We start from the raw sequence: 16936 nt of genomic DNA, 5'->3' as shown, positions 1-16936 counted from the left end.
TTTTTCACAGTGTTAATCAGGAATAGAAAAGCCGGATGTTGGTCGATAACTCAGAACTTTAGTCATTAAGTAGTGGCTTTCTGGGCAAAGATGCTGCCTGAAACAATTATAATCATTCCTTCGTCAGGAGTCACGGACGCTTTCTACCAAACAGACTTTATCAGCAAAGATTAGAATCCAAAATGGTTTCAGAGCCTTTTTAAGGCAACTAGGGGTCATTAGATCATGTACTCTGACTTGTATTACATAGGCCACAGATGCTTACTCCTAGCTACTCTATTGAAATCCCAAAATCTATGTTTAGCAACTGCTTTTAAAATACAAAAATAAAAAATTAAGCCACGGCTGAATGACTTCAAAACATGTCGTCTCTTGGTAAGGTTTTTTCAATAGTTTATCACTTTATGCCTTCAACAAATTTATCCTCTTACTAATTCACTTATCTTTAACCCTCAGCCCTTGGTTCTTTCTGACAGCACAATACACTCAAACTGCACCAAAACTAGTTCTGCAACATCACTACAAGGTTTCAAACACAGATGCAATGATAAAAATCCAGCAGTTAAAGTATGGATGACTAGTATTTTAAAGGAACTAGTTTTGCACTCAACAGCACGTATGAGAGAATACGGCTAATGTTCAATCTTTTTTCTTCTTGAAGTAACAGATAAAACCAATAATATTTAAACTGCCTTGCTTCAGCTTCCTGTTCCTGTAGGTTTTTTTCCTTGAAAGGCTTCATCAGTAAGTCTTCCCCCTTCTTCCCAGTGCACTACAACATTGATTTACAGGGTTTGATATAAATTCTTTCCTTTCTTCTAAATGTGAACCCTCTATCCAACCCATCCTCCTCCACAGACACAACCAAATCTCTGATCTTTTACTTTGTAGATCATGTAATCTGATGTCCAATCTTCTGTGAGATCTCAATTTTAGACAATAGTCTTATAAACACCCTTATTAAAAGTGAATACTGACCTTGAGGTGAGGCTGAAGGAAGCAGCAAATCCAGGAAGGAGATGTGAAAGAAAAAGAGTTAAGAGTTTGTGAAAACAGTTCCAGAGATAAGGCAGTTCAAGATACAGGACAAAACAAGCAGATCTAAATCAGGTAATGACACACAGACACACAATCCTTCACAAACACAAAGAGCTGCATGTTTTATAGACATCTAATTAAAAATAAAAAGGAAAAAAGGTCATTTATATTAGATTACACCATTTCACTTAGAGGCAACTTGCTGTAGAGAAAATAATCTCTAACACGTAAGAGTTCTTGGGAAAGGCGAATAAGCCAACTGTAGAGAACTCTGGATTTACATCACATCACTAGCAAGTATCCTCCTTCCAGAATTCTAACAAACATTTTGAAAATGCGGAGTTCGACTATTGAGATGAACCCTAATGTGTTCCTTTATAACATCTTCTAGGGGCTTATTTTCTCTCCATGAGCAAGACACAGATTTTTTTCCACTTTTCCTGCAGATGACCCAAACTTGTCAAAAGGGAATAGAAGGGAGAAAAGCCCCAACCATGGAGTAAAGTCTTCAAGACCTGAAGACTTGTCAAAGTTAAAAGTTCATCCTTCTTAATTTTGACATTGAAGTCACCCTTCCAAAGACAAACAAAAAAAGCATCTGCCTCTTCCTCCTGCAGTGTTGCTGTCTTAATTCTCCCATATAAGGTGCAATCTAAAACCAATAATGACCAAACAGGCATATCTTTGACAGTTCTCTCCAACATTGTTCCACAGCACGATTGACCAAGACAAAATGCTGGAGTTCCTGTATAGCATGAGGTCCCATAGGTTCATTATTGCTTTTTTTTCAAATATCTCCAATATCTTTTCATAGGCATCTGCTGTCAATTTCACTGATAACAGCAATGTAAGTCAACCAGGAGCCATAAATACAGATCTTTTTCATCTGATTTTAAACTTCATTTTTTTTCAGTCAATAGAAGAGAGAAAAAGTAAATGTCCTGCTGTCCAAAGTGGCAATTTGGCTTCTACAACGTATGTTGTACTTCTCCCATGGTAAAATTTCACTCTAAAAAGGCAGGATGTAGTTTGGAGAAAAATATTTCTATAGGATAGGCTAACGGCTAATATGCGTTATTACTCTTGCTATATGGAACCGTGTAAATGAAATTTGAAGTCCTTATTTCTGGCATAAATTTTACAAACAATAATGTAGGATATTGAATTTATACAAGCAGCAGTTTCAGAGCAAGGTACAGCCGAGAAGTGTGTTATTGGTCTGTAACAGATAAACTAGTGTAAAGATACTTTTCTTTGGCTTTTAAACTAACATTCTTCAAATCAAGTTCTTCAAGGACAGCTGTTGTAAAGGCTGTGTTATTTGGAGATTTCAGGAAAGATGAGACTTGCAAAATGTCAAATACCACATCTCGGTGTTTGATCTTGAAGTAAGTTACAATGTTGCAAAAGCCTCAGTTAAATTCACATAGAAAAGCATGTAACTAACAATTCTGACTGAAGTCCAAGAGTACACTCTTTAAGCTGAGCTGCAGAACTACGACTGGTCAAATAAATTTAACAAAAGGGCACAAAAAAGTGAAAATAAACACTTGATTAGATATGGGAATAAATAAAGCAAGGGGAAAAAGCTTGTCTTTTTTATGACTGTTATTGAATCCAGATTATGAAAGTTTAAGACTTCTCATCTTGTGTTTCAGTGACTCTTGGAAGTTCCTGGTTTTATTGTAATGATACTGTGATATTGTTTCTTCAATTTAACAGTGAAAAAAAGTACAGGCTAGAATTCAGGATAGCCCTGTAGAATTTGAATGAACCATACTGTTCTTTCAACTGCTATTAAAGGTAGCATCTTTTGCTGGCACAAGGTGAAGGCAAAACAGTACCTGAAACGCTATGCTGAGGTCACTTGCAATTTTCTGTACGCTACAGAAGTATTATTTAGCCAGCTGCACAGGATTTGAATGGAGAATAATTATTGCTACATCTTCATTTTGTTATGGAATAAATTCTTTCTTCCGAAGAAAAATACATTTTGTGTAATTGCTAGCCCCTTTTTCCGTGTTTTTTACAGGGGCTCAAAATATTTTTAGAAAATGTGGATTTTTAGAATAATCACAATATTTATCCAAACAGAAATGAGGAATATGTCTGAAAGCACAATAAAATTACAAAAAATCTCACTCAAACTAAAAACGAGGCAGACACCTGAACTGGCCAGCTATTAGGAAGTCAGTGGAGATCTGCTACAGACTGGAGGTGAAGCCTCAGTGCATGGGGCTACATCAGTGAAATTGAGCAGAGAAGCGCAGCAAGCATCTGCCCCAGGAAGCAGCCCCAAGCAAGCAGGATCAGATACATACCGCGACATGCTCATTACAGAGCAAAATAATAGTTTTTAGTTTGCACTATTTCCCTTCAAGCAAGAACACACACTTGCAGCATTCCTTACAAGATCCAGCAGCAGCACTTCTGCCCAGGCCCATTAACTGTGTACTCCGATGCAACAGTCACACAGGGAGACAATACAATTGTAACACCAAATGGTAGTCTTGGAGAAATTAATGGTCTTTTAAAATGCCATCTCATTAATTTTGAAGATATAGCCGACTTAAATCTGATCGTTGGTGAGATGTAAACACTTTAGTATTTTAATTAAGAAATATATATATATTTAAAACGCTGTTGCTTATTCCAGCTATAATATTTTTCCGCATGCTTGTATATTATAGGGAGTGGAATAAGTCTGCTACATTAGTCTCAGATGTACTTAGGGAGAAGTTTATGTAATGATTTCTAGTCAACCTTTGAATTCCACTTGTTTGACAGTGAGCTGATTGTATACACAGTGAGTGTATATTTACTACTTTGTCATTCCTTCAATGTAGTCTGACAGGGATTAATATGCACTTGATCTTCCTTGTGTCAGTCAAAGCAGAAAGGCTATTTATGTTTACTACTTTTGATACCTTTTCTTGGTAAAAGGTATGATGGCTGGTCTTTTCCTTTCTTTTTAGTTGATATTTAGAGGGAGAAGAGATGGAGAGACAGAGAAAGGTAAGGTTTGTGTGTGCATCCATGCACACAGGCATGCACCGATCTAAGAGCACAAACATGACCACAGATGGCCATGGAGCACTAATGTTGCTATTTCACTGGCTTACTGGCAATTACGGGATTTTCCTTTTGTTCTCACTGTACTCCAAGACAACGTAAGCATCTGCCATTTTTATTTTTACTGTATCAGTTGTATAAAAGGGCTTTTTTGGTGGTGACTGAAACAAAGCTACAAGACAGCTTTTGAAGAGATGTAGTCAAGGCAGGTAACAATGAAACCCTGATATGCAGACTAGGCTCATTATTTACATGATTTTCTGTCTCCTCTGATTTTATAATTACTTTAATTTTATCATCGCTCTTACCAATCCCATAGCTTAACTCTACCAATCTAGCAGTTGGATTGGGAGGTATTTGCTAAATAAAACCTATCATTGCTACAATGCAGGCAGAATATAAATCATCAGATGACAACTCCTATATTCACTACAGATAATAGACAGGGGCGAGAGGGAATGCTTGATAACCACCTTGACTTAATGACAAAAACAAACAGGACTTTAATGCTACAGCAAATTTGGCAGGAAAAGAAGCCTTCAAAAAAGTTCACAACCAGCTCTTCTCAATACTCGTAAATATTTCTCTAGTGTAAAGTCCTTCTCGGAGGATCCAAGATCAGATCCTTGGTCTTGGAATAGTAGATAAACCAATGTTTTCAGCCCATTACTGAATTTAATAAAGGAGACGGCCTGTACTCAGTTCCATAGAGATGAATCACTATGTCAATAGTGTCAGTCCTGCCAGCTTGAACATGGAAATAATACTAGGGCAAGTACCCAGGCTTAAGTGGTTCAATGATGGGATAACGCAGCAAGTTCATTCAGCCAAAGCCTGCACCAGCCCTGACCTCTCACCATGTCAAGGGCTGGACTAATTGGGGTTCTTCGACCTTGTTTTTTAAAACAGCTGTTTCTGCAATATCACAAAGTTTCAGTTTCTCCCAAAACACAGGAAAAGGGAGAGAATGGGAAATGAAGGACAGCTAAATAAAGAACAAATGGAAAAAGGATATCCCATTATATGAAAAAGGTGAGGATGGATTGAGGAGTCACCGTAAAATCATTATGATGGCTTTTCTATCTGGTGCTCTATACAGATGGATTTGCAATTACTGGCAGTGTCTCTCTCTCTCTTTTCTTTTCTTAGATGTAGGTCTCAAAAGCGATTAGTAAGTTTGAGTGTTGATCTTAAGGCAATTTAACAAAGGTTGACTGTCAGAAGGCAGACACCTGCTGTCTGAAAATCGGCACCCTTTCAAATGTCTGAAGCTAAATACCTGTGAGTAAAGGTGCCTGCATCTTATATTCTTATCTGTTTAGAGCCGTTATGTTAATATAAAATGCATTATTTTTTTCTCTGTGAAAGTTGATGTGGGACTTTGGGCCTAATGTTCATTTTGTATGAAGATAGAGCAAAACTGAGAAGAAAGAAATTACTTCTTCATTTCCTAGCTTGGAAATGATTAAAATCTTAATATTCAATAGATCTGTGTGCTCAGAGGTGGAGCTGGACTAACTATGGGCCTGACCACTTCTTTCCATTAGAAAACCTCGTTCTCAGTTGCTTGCCAAATATTAACAAATTGTGCTGAAATTTTCCATGACAGATGTCAGCCTCACCCTGGATTTTTTGGGGACAATTTCAGCTACGTCCTTCACACACCAAAGGCAGCATTCTTGTGGAAAAAATTTGTTCATATGGTTAAAGACTCTATCACTTTACTGTGATACATAGGCTCACATCAGTGGTGAATTAAAATAACATGGCAATTTCATTTTGGAATGTCCCAAGTTTTGAGTGATTAACCTTAGAATTTTAATATTCACTTAAGCTAGGGGTTTTTGAGGGAAGTGGATGAGAAACACAACAACAAATTATTCTCCTTGTAATAATACCATGCAATCATGAGATAAATATATTCAATTTGCTTTTATAATTTATGGTACCAAAATGGATTAAAGTGTTTTAAAGTAATATTTAATTATTTCAGTTTTTCCTATGCCTGAATCAGAGTTCAACTTATTTTTGGAGGACTTTAATGAGTTATGATAATACAGAATTATAGTCATAACATCTCTCAAGGTTAACTTTAATGGTGATGATTATGACTTTATAAACACCTTTTGTTCTTTAATTTGACAACATCCCGTTTACTTTAAATTACCTATATGCCCTGATGCGTTTTTTGTTTAGGAATTATCTAAAAAAAAAAACCTTAGAAATTCACAGAAACAGCTAACTTGAAAACCAAAGAGAATTATTACAAGATATGAGTACTGGTTTGAAAATACGTATTTCAACTTCAAATTGTTGACTTAAGCTTAGGGCATAATTTATTACTATAGTTTCCTTTACACTATTCTAGGAAACCATAAAGCTGATGGAACATGCAGTTAATTTCTCTCTCCATCTATCCTTCACAGGCCACTATACAAACATATCACCATCTTAAAGACATACAGAGTAAGATACTTTCTTCTACCGTCCACATTTTTCAGCACTCCTTTGAGATCACCCTATGTTTTTTGACCTTTTATTTTTATTTACTGTTGAGAAGAAATATTTAAGATGAGGAGTGTACCTTTTGGCTGCTACACATAAAAAGTTTGAAGGTTTCTTCTTCAACAGGGCATCCTGAAATTCTTTTTTAAAAAATTCCCCAAAATCTCTCTCTTAAAATAGCCATCATTTCCTGCTGTCCTTAATGGGACTGCTGGTACTCCAAAGCTGGGCACTGTCTTCCTTTGTTCCCCAATCAAAGTCAAGTATCCTTCAGGAAAAAAATGGTAGTGCCCTATGAGGTCACAAGGACTACCTATCATATATAGTGAGCATGCCAAATTAAAATAAATTTCAAGTCTGTAACTGGAACCAGGACTTCCATATATATTAACTCAGTGCTTACCTCTGAAGCAACATATACATATATATATTTATTGCCACCTCTCAAGTATAGAGTCAACTCTTATTCACAGAATATATGCACACAAGTACCTCTGTGTGTAAACTATCCATCTGAAGGGTGTGATGGCCATGTCTCAGATGATTAGCATTATTTTTCTTTCTTTTCTCTTCTTTTTTTTTTTCTTTTTCTTATTGCAGGATAATAATCACAACAAAACTCAAGAATAAGGCAATACTGACCTCTATCAATGACACATTTTAGAACACTTGAGTTTTAGCTGGTTCAAGCAGAATTGATAACAGAGATTAGAACCAAAAGTAAAACACAGCAAGAGAATTAGAATGAAAAGCAACAGCTTCTGTCTGTTTAAATCAGGGAGAATAGCAGCAAACCTCCTTTGGACTGTGGTCATAACCACTGTGACGTGAGGTGAAGAGACTCAGAAATTGTTAGAACTTGTACTTGACATAACTAGTTCCTGTTTGACCTAAGAAAAAAAGCATAATTGCAGCAGACCCAAAAAGCAGCAGCAGCAGCCGGGCAGCCAGCAGTGACATTCCACCCCGTAGGAAACAGAAGCCTTACAGAGCACTCACTTTCCCAGGAAGTCCCACACAAACCCCCCTACGTGTTGCGGTGCGGGGACCGACACCTGGTAGGGAGGGTGCAATTTGCGGGAGGCGTGCTTTCTGAGAAAAGGCATAGTCAAAAAAACCCCCGCACGTACAAAACAAAACAACTCGTGGAACCAGGACGTGACAGTATAAATGGAAAGAAAAAGTGAGGAAGGAAACAAAACACAAAATGAAAAGTTACAGAGAGACAGGAGATTATGGAATGGCAATACAAAAAGCAAACAGTTAGTTATAAAGAAAGTGAATAACCACACAGCTACAAAACCCTCTACACCACCACAATCCGCGGACAGAAACAAAACTTATAGGGCTGTTCACTGACAGAAGAAATGTGGACTTATGACCCACCTTCCTGTAAGAAAAAGCAAAATCCTGCCCACAGAGAATATAAGTTAATGAGCTTGTGCTTTCAGTCTCATGTTGACTCTAGAGTATTTTTCAAACTTTTGCATAGCATGCACCATATTTAATACATTGATTGTGGATATCTTTCCTGCCATTCACAGCTGAAAAACAACGTCCCCCACCCAGTAATTGCAATAGTTACTGACGAGTGGAAGCATTTCTCTCTTTATTTTAATTTGAACTGAAGGCAGCTTTGCCATCATTGAAAAGGCTTTTCATTTCATCTTCCTCTCTTCCTGTCTTTTCTCCTTCTCTGTTTCCCTATACATACCTCCCTAATAGGCGACGCATTTCTTCTCTTCTATGGATGAAACCGTGTTACTATTTCTCTTCTCCTGATGACATCTAGTTGTCACATATAACTAGCATAAGGAAAAACTCCAGGGAGAGACTCCCTCCTTTGAAAAATCCCATTTTTGTTAGTACAGTTATTCTCTGAATGTGACTTATTTCTTCTCATCTTGCTCTACACTGAATAATAACAGCTCCTGATAGGTACAGCAATATTCACTTTTTTGCTTGCTGACAAATGCTTCTGCAAGCACTAGGGTTTTTCTTTGCACAGCAGAGTTTGAACAGCTATAGAAGCATTATAAGTCAAGATAATATCTAGCTCACTCTGCATGGACCACTGTTTAGGAAGGACTTTTACAAAGCAAAATTATCTCTTCTTTTCAGGAAACCAAGACTTTAGCTCTAAAACATCCATGTAACATGCCCAGATATATCAGTTCAGCCATGAAAGAATACTTTATAAACAAGCATGGTAGATAAAACCAGGACCAACCTATACATTTAATAGGCATGTTAAAATCTCTGCTTTGTGTAAAAACTCACAAGGAGAAAGCAAGCTTCCAGAGAATAGGGGTTTGGGGGAGCAGCTGAAAACAACTAAGGCCAAACAGAAATTTCAACAATTATTCAGTAAAAGAGAAATTAATCAAATTAGTCAACACCTCACTACAAAGTATCTGAAACCTTGTATCTTTTTCTCCAGTGCTGTGATTATATTACAGTTCCACCTGAAAAAATCATTTCAGGTTTTGATACTTCCCTAATGCACCACACTAACAGTATGAACCTTAGGTGTCTAGATCTTGAAGACTTTTTCCATTTCCACTCACAGTGGTTAGAGAATATGAATATTCTTAGATTTTTTTTTTTTTCCCCTTGATTTACATGGCTGCTGGCAATCACATGATAACAAAAGTAGTCTTTTCTTTGACATAGCTGAAATACCTATTCTAATTACTAGCAATAAAAGAAGACATTCCATGTTATCTCAGAACTGGTAGAAAAGACGAGAAGTTAAAAAACGAGAAGAGGACCACTCTACTTCTTTTTTATAAGAGCAAAGATAAGGTGGTAAGAAGGAATGGATCACAATGAATAGTCAAAGTATTCATCAAATTGTTATGGAATGATGTCCAGTCATTTGGAGGTTTATGCTTTCATTGATATAGTAAGAATTTGGTCTGTGATTGAAACAGCAAGAAACTACCACTGTAACATGAAAAACAATAATTGTTTTGCAGATTTCTGGAACTGCATCTTTTCAAAGAAAAAGTTCCTTTCTAATTCTTTGAAGATTGGGTGCGAATGCTTTTATCTGTAAAAGAGAAGGAGGCTCATCTTAATTTCTCTTCTTTGTTATTTTTGCTTTGTTGACTATAAACTCTTTTGATTATAGGCCACTTATATGTGTTTATTCAGTGTTTGATACTTCAAGTCCCAATCTTGATTAGAATTTCTGAATGCTAATGTAATAAAAAAAATCAGACTTGCATTAAAAGCGTGCATAAAAAAATTCTCTTCCTGCCATTTGAATCTCTTCCAGGAATCAGGTCGAGGAATGATGAATATTTCTGACTTGCTTTTCCTGAACAGTAATTAATTCTGCACATAGAAAAAAATTAAGGCACTATGAACATATTTCTTCCCCATATGTTAATAAAGTTTTTTGCTTACACCCTGATCTCAGGTCAACTTGCATGGCCTAAGATGAGGACATGGTGAAATTCAGACCCAAGATGGGCACCTCTCTAAGGGACTGAAAAAATCACACAGACAAATGTGACTTGTAACTGCTATTTAGCTTTTTCACGTCTATACTAAATGCACCTATTCTATCAATCTATTGCCTGAATGTTCTGCTGAATACATCATTTATCAATGGGCTAAAAGTCGTATCCTTTAGAAAAAAAGGGAAGACGGTTAAAAAGGACATATCCTCACCTTTGGGTGTTCAAGCTTACACCATAGGTATAGAGAATTTTGGTTAAATAAAACAACAACTTAAAGAAAACTAATGGGATGCTGCTTACAATCACAAAGAGAGAAGAAATGCAGCTGACAAGTTGAACTGTTTTTTGAGCTCTGTCACTTTCAAGGAAATAAGAATGGACTTCTTGAAAAAGAGTTTTTCAAATCATTCAGAGGGGCCCATAATTTGACTATCATGAAGCCAATGAACAGTAACCATTGCCATCACGCTGAACCTGCAATGTCCTCTACTCAGTGCCCCTAATCTTCCTGACACTAAATGCAGAGCAGTTAAATAGTGATAGGATAGAAATTAGAAAGACTATTCTGGCACAAGGCCAATGGGAATAATCAAATTTCCATTTTGCTGTCCCAAGTTAGTGATTCTTCATTGCGAATGGTAAAGCAAACAAAAAACCCCAAACAGGTATTACTGTCTAGAAACTCCCTCTTGGCCCACTGTAAGGTAAGAAAATGACAGAAAACAGAATCTGTTTCAGGTCTTTCCCAAGCTCTACTATTTGTAATTGTGATACAAATGTCATGGAATCATAATAAATTATAATTTTTGTTTGGGAAATTAAAGTCTAGGAAAAATATCTGAGCACCCTGGCTCCAACTGAAAGACAGAAAATGCTGAAAAGTGCTGAATCACATTTCGTTTGGACAAAAGCAAATCTGTTCCTTCAGTTTCACATCAGCCAAAGTTTACCTGTGTCCCTACCAGTACAAAGAGTTTCAATGCCACTTGTCAGAAGAACCCAACTAACTAGCACACAAGCTCTTAACAGTCATTTTTCTTGTTTGTTTTTTGGAGAACCACGCCTGAGGAGTTTATTAAATCCAAAGAACAAATTGTTCTCCAAACACACCACAGTATCAGCAACTTTTCCTACCATCTCCCTTCTCTTACAGCTCTGTCTACCTTTCTAGTTCTATCTATTTCAGCCCTATTTTTGAGCAGCCAGGTAATGAAAGCACACAGTAAGACACCTGTTCGCTTACAATCTACCAAATTAAAGGACTTAAGGCAGAAAAACTCGAAACAGACTTTCCCAAAATAGGCACTCTAAGCTTTTTAAGACAAGAAAAATAGACTAATTTATCTCTAACTTTAATTAGCTCTTTCGCTCCTCTAGTAACTTTATACCATTCTCACCTCTCCAGTTCTGCTATCTTCTTATCCTTATCATTCTTCTCATTTTCCATCTCTTTCAAGATTTCCAGGAGACGATCCACTTCAGCTTGAGCCTTGCTAGATTCTTCCCGATACCGTGTTACCTCCCTTTCCAGCTGCTGCATACGATCACTCAGCTCTGGGCTGGCCCTAGCCTCCAGCGTTGCCTCATGAGCCTGCAAGAAAAAGGTTCAAGAAAAAACACTTCATTCACACATATGTATTTTACAGATACTATGACGACTACAAAACACTATCTAGATATCTATTTCGAAATGGCAAGAAATAACTATACAGTGCATATGCTACTTTTAAGTATGGGGAAATACTTTCTAGGAAAAGAAGAATTCAGAAACAAATTTAATTTTTTTAATTCAGTCTAAAAAAAATTTATGTGAGTTTTTGATATGAAACAGAACTGACATAAGAAAGAAGTAAAAATATGAAAAAAGATAAATGTCTTTGAAAGGAAAGAAAAAGAAAAGCAAGTGTGAGCGGGTATACAAATTCCTAAAATACACTTCTAAAACAGTGATATGACTGCAGAATTAGTTATCTGAGGTATTTTTAACCTAGATAATCTAAAAAAACAAATCACAGGTTAATAGCCTTCAATAACTACATCAGTATGCGAAGTGTCAGATAGATTTGCACAGATGGTGCTGATGTACTGAAGTCCTTGCTCGTTATCTGAGCTGTACAGACTAGGACTGATACAAGTATGGCTACCTACTGAAAATCTCTTCGCCTCATTATCTAGGAAATACGTTTTTTAAAAATCAGGCTATGAGGACAAAAAGCATCAGAGGACTGAGGATAAAATGACCCCAATGGAAAGCTTTTTTTTTCTTTTTTTAAAATGGCTTAGTTTGTTATAAAAATCACTAATTTATTAGTAAAATTAATTCAACAGTTCCCAAGCATATTAGAGACAAAGAAAAGGCAGTATTTATGCTGGAGTTTAAACCAGCAGACTAAGGGCTATCTTTCATTCTCCCCCTGCCCCTCTGCTCTTGGATCTTGAACTGCTATTTGATATCAATTAAAGCTATTTCAGAATTGTTCGAATTTACTTCAGTGAATAGCAAGTTTGGTGGAGCTATTCTGCCGACCAAGATTGCCTGCAAACTCAAGGCCTTTCTCTTCTCTGAAACAAACCTACAACAGAAAATAAGACTATGGACTTTTTTCCCCACTGTGTGCAGCTGTGGAACGTTGTTTTACAAGCTGCCAATGTTCTGCTCCAAAGCACAGTTAAGTCTAAATCCAATAGTATAGGACTGTTGCTTTTCAAGGTAATTGGTCAGAACTGCAGCAGCATAAACCTCAGGATTAGAAGCTGCTGCTTCCAAAGAACCAAATAACAGCAAAAATACTTGGCTAAATCTGTTTAGTTATGCACTAAAGTAAGACTGAAGGAAAATATCCGTTCATTGACCCCAACATTTTTGCCTTTAAGTCTCTTGGTTTTAATTAGCTCCATTAAAGCCAAGGCCGCATTCTAGTGAAATCCCAGAGAATCTCAGAGCAGACTATTCTAGGACTGACGAAGGCCTTGATGCCTGTCTTTACTGGGACTATGACCTTGGGATGGATCTGGGTTGTCCAAATACCGGAATGCTTCATATTCGAGGGCCTTGGCCCTGCAGCAGCCTGCCTGAGGATCGACACTAAACTGTTTTGGTTTTCCTTTTTTTTTTTTTTTTTTTTTTAAGCAGGAATTCCAGAAAGCGGGATAACCTGCACAGTGTTTTATCCTAGAACAAAATGCCTGGCAATCCCCATGTCTCCCAGGCAGGTCTCAGCAGGAGTGCCCAACAACCAGAGATCCCGGAAGAACAGAACCCTTTCCTGAGGCAATGCGTTAAGGAAGACTTAAAAGGCTCCCCACTTCTGAGAGACTTTCAGGTCAAACCCCGCTGCTCCTCTGTCACTGAGCCGTAAGTCCGGAAATCCTGCTTCTGAGCTTCTGACTGAGACCCAGCTCCAAGGGCATCCCTGGTGAGCCTGGAAGCTTTGCGAAGCCTTTTGGAGTTAGGGCTGTCTATGCTTCCAGACTCCTTACTGCCCCATAAGCACTTTGAATTATAAACCCTTGGAAAGGACTCTCTAAGGCAAGTGGAAGTCTAAATAACATGTTGCCAAGATGATGCAGACTCCAGGAAGACACTGCAGCAATGAGACCGATAAGCGCGTCGGTTCCATCAACAGCCGCAGGCATCAGGGAACATACTCTGCTTTAGGAGAGTGTTGGTGGGTGTGCCTGAAATGCCCTATTGGGATTTCCAGCCTGCAGGAAATCTGAAATACTTGATTTCATTTCCTTTTCAACTATGCTTAAATTTCAAACAAAAATTCCATCCTTCCCTCCCAAACACTGTTTTGCAGGAACTGGGAATATTGTTTTTGGGGGGTATCTATATTCTCCTAAGAGACACTATGTATAGCGTTAAGTCTGGTTTTCACCAGAGGCAGAGCCTGAATTTTTCTGTACTGGATTTAGGTATGTTTCCAACATCTCAAATTGTTTGTTTTAACAAATACTCCTCCAGGCTCTTTAAAGTCGTCCAAAATACATAATCAGATAATCAAGAAACTTTAAAAAAAAGCAAAGCTAGGCTGTTAGCCTGGATTACTAAACTCTCTAATTCAAAATAAGTTATAAAACCTAATGCAATTCTACTGTCAGGACAGTCCTGATTTATATTACTCTGTGCTAATAAAAGCATCTCCACAACAACCCCAGAGACACTACTGAGAAGAGGAAATCAATTTTCTTTTTTAGAAAATAAGCCAACAAGTCAGTGTGTCTGGTTCTTATAGAACGAAAGGGCTATTTACACGACATAAATTATTAGTTAAGACACGTAACACATGTTATTTGTATATAATGCACATAAGTATGGATACTTTCACCTAACACAAAGAGAATGTTATGTGATACGGTGTAAACTGGAGACCACTTCCTGAGTTGTGAATTACTGACTGAGTGACTTTGGTCCATTTTGTGGGTTATGTACAAAATATGTGTTACATGACCATATCTAAAATCCTGCTGGATTCATTTATTGTATAGGACAGAAAACCAATGCATTTAGAGGTTTCCCACAAACTCACGTCAAGATCTGGAACAGATGAAATTGGCTATCTTCCCAATGCAACATTGTGCGAAATAATTCAGCAGTATTTTTTTTTTTAACCAAAAAGAAAGTTAAACACAAATAATGAATTCCTATATTTACAGTAAAAAAAACCCCCACATACAACTTCCCCCGCCCACCAAAAGTGTACAAAAATTCCAAAACAAGGCAGTAATTTCATTTTCGAAACAGAAGGGATGTATAGTGACAAATGCACTAAGCCAGTTTCTGCTGTATTAAGATAGGTTCTGCTGCATTTCGATAGGCTCAACTTTCAGCTCTGCCTGAGACAATATTCCTAAATCTACAACCTCTTAATATAGTTACAAACAAACATGAAAATGTATGAAATTATGATAAAAAAATTAAATAAATTGAAAAAGCAGCTTGCTTAAGGTGACGGGAACATTGCACTTTCTCCTCTGACAAATGAGAAATAAGAAAAGGTATGTCTACACAGGCCATTGAGTTTACCTGATTACAGGCTATTTTAAACCTCTTAACTGTTACTACTGACCCTGTCATTAGCTCTCCATGTCTGTTCCAGTGTGGAGTCAAACAGGTGAATTTAAGCTACTTTCAAGAGCACATGTTTGATTCTGCATTGATCTGCAAAGCAGCACCTTCTTAAGCTATGTTTTTATTAGCAAAGCTCATCTGATCAGTATTAATCTTTGCCAGTGTGAATTTAATTTCAAATTCTAAGTGGTTCAGGACTGAGAATAGTTTAAGCTTACTACTCAGTTTAAGCTCACTACTTTGGATATCCTCTTAAAGTTCTTAAGAGGGACTATAAACTAAGAGGTGGTTTAACAGCTTTCTGCTTTTCTGCTCTTAGCCATCATTTCTCATCTGCAATGTGGTAAATGATGGGGTGAGCGCTTCATGTACCTAAAGAATAGGTTCCTCAAATAAATATACTATAACTTCTATTGCTTCCACAGAAAATCAGCTGACAAAGCCAACTTCTACAACTTAAACAAAGATGACCAATGTTTCACAGAAATAACCACTATTTACAGATGGAGAGGAGAGGAAGACAAAACACATTAAAAAGAATTTTCTAAGTTGATATTTCTCAAGCCAAAAAACTCTTTACTAAGAGGAAAGGTAATCTTACACAGCTTAAAGTGTGCCAGAGGCAGGGAAGAAAACAATAACAAAGATCTAATTTTAAAGTTCTAAAATGTAAATAAAAATTCCAAACATTATGGCTAAGATTCCAAATCAATATTCCTAAAAGATTAACTAAATCAAACAGCAAATAATTCACAGCAAACACTTTCTACTTTTACCTGTGAATTGAGACAGTAAATTTCGTTTAACATTTCACATACAAATGTTGCCAAGAACTTTTGGCCACAAAGTAAAAGTTCCCAAGAATCTGAAATCCCATTTTAATCCACCCTTCTACCTCCAAGTGTGCCTCACATCTCCTAAAAATAGTAAATGCACATAGAAATAGAAAAATATGACTATCTACTGCAAAAGACAAACATATATAATAATTTGCTTTATTTTTCCTATTGTGAAGGCAGCAATTCAAGTGATAAAACACGTGCTACCTTCTATCATGTCTTTATTAGTTTCAACAGAATTATAAATTTGAAAAACAACCAGACTTGCTCCTCCTTTAGTTCCAATGCTCTAAACACCACGTACTGTAACAGCTTTTCAAAAAGGCTCTACTGGAATTAAAAGGCTCAATGAATTCTCTGATATACTATGCACCGGAAAACTTGAGTCTGTCACAGTTATTTGTTATCTTATTATTGACAAAATCTTTTAAATGGTTAGTCTCTGTTAATGTGACTGTAAATGTTTGACACTGAATAAGCAAGTATTTAGTTGGAATAATTTAATAAAGAAGGCTGAAAGTCTAAATAAGATGCCTCGAGAGAATCCATTACTGAAAAAAAAAAGATCTCTTCAGAAAGATATGAGTTCTCATAGTCGTTATTAAACATTAACAATTTTCTCTCTTTGGAATTTATGCCAACACAAAAAGCATACAAAGACAGAAGCGAGATGCCTAGATGACAGCTGTCTTTGCGAGCTAACTTCAACCCCCTTACCCATGCCTCCTCTGAACCAGGCTTTACTCACCTGACCACAGGCTACTATATTACAGAAACGGCGCTTTATTCAATGCACAGAAGAGAATTACTCAAGTAATGAGCAGATATTCAGCATTTGTTTTTTGATATTCAGTGTACGGCTGTATGTCTTATTTACTCTAAATTACTTGAATGACGCTAAAAGAAAAAAATTCCCAATTTTCTTTCTATCATACTGATCA

The 16936-nt window shown here is 36.9% G+C and overlaps 1 protein-coding gene across 6 annotated transcripts in view; it reads right to left on the bottom strand.

The window, feature by feature from the left end:
- The window catches only part of ERC1 (ELKS/RAB6-interacting/CAST family member 1), a 296218-nt gene that overhangs the window by 163956 nt on the left and 115326 nt on the right, over nucleotides 1-16936 (bottom strand). For all 6 annotated transcript variants that reach the window (XM_075159301.1, XM_075159329.1, XM_075159320.1 and 3 more), the window contains exon 12: nucleotides 11480-11673. In XM_075159301.1, the coding sequence (XP_075015402.1) occupies nucleotides 11480-11673 (194 nt within the window). The remainder of the gene's footprint in view (nucleotides 1-11479; nucleotides 11674-16936) is intronic.

Source organism: Calonectris borealis, chromosome 1 (assembly GCF_964195595.1).
Source record: "Calonectris borealis chromosome 1, bCalBor7.hap1.2, whole genome shotgun sequence".
NCBI classification, from domain to species: domain Eukaryota; kingdom Metazoa; phylum Chordata; class Aves; order Procellariiformes; family Procellariidae; genus Calonectris; species Calonectris borealis.
Note: the sequence above shows the minus strand (reverse complement) of the source record. Positions and strands in the feature narration are given on the sequence as shown.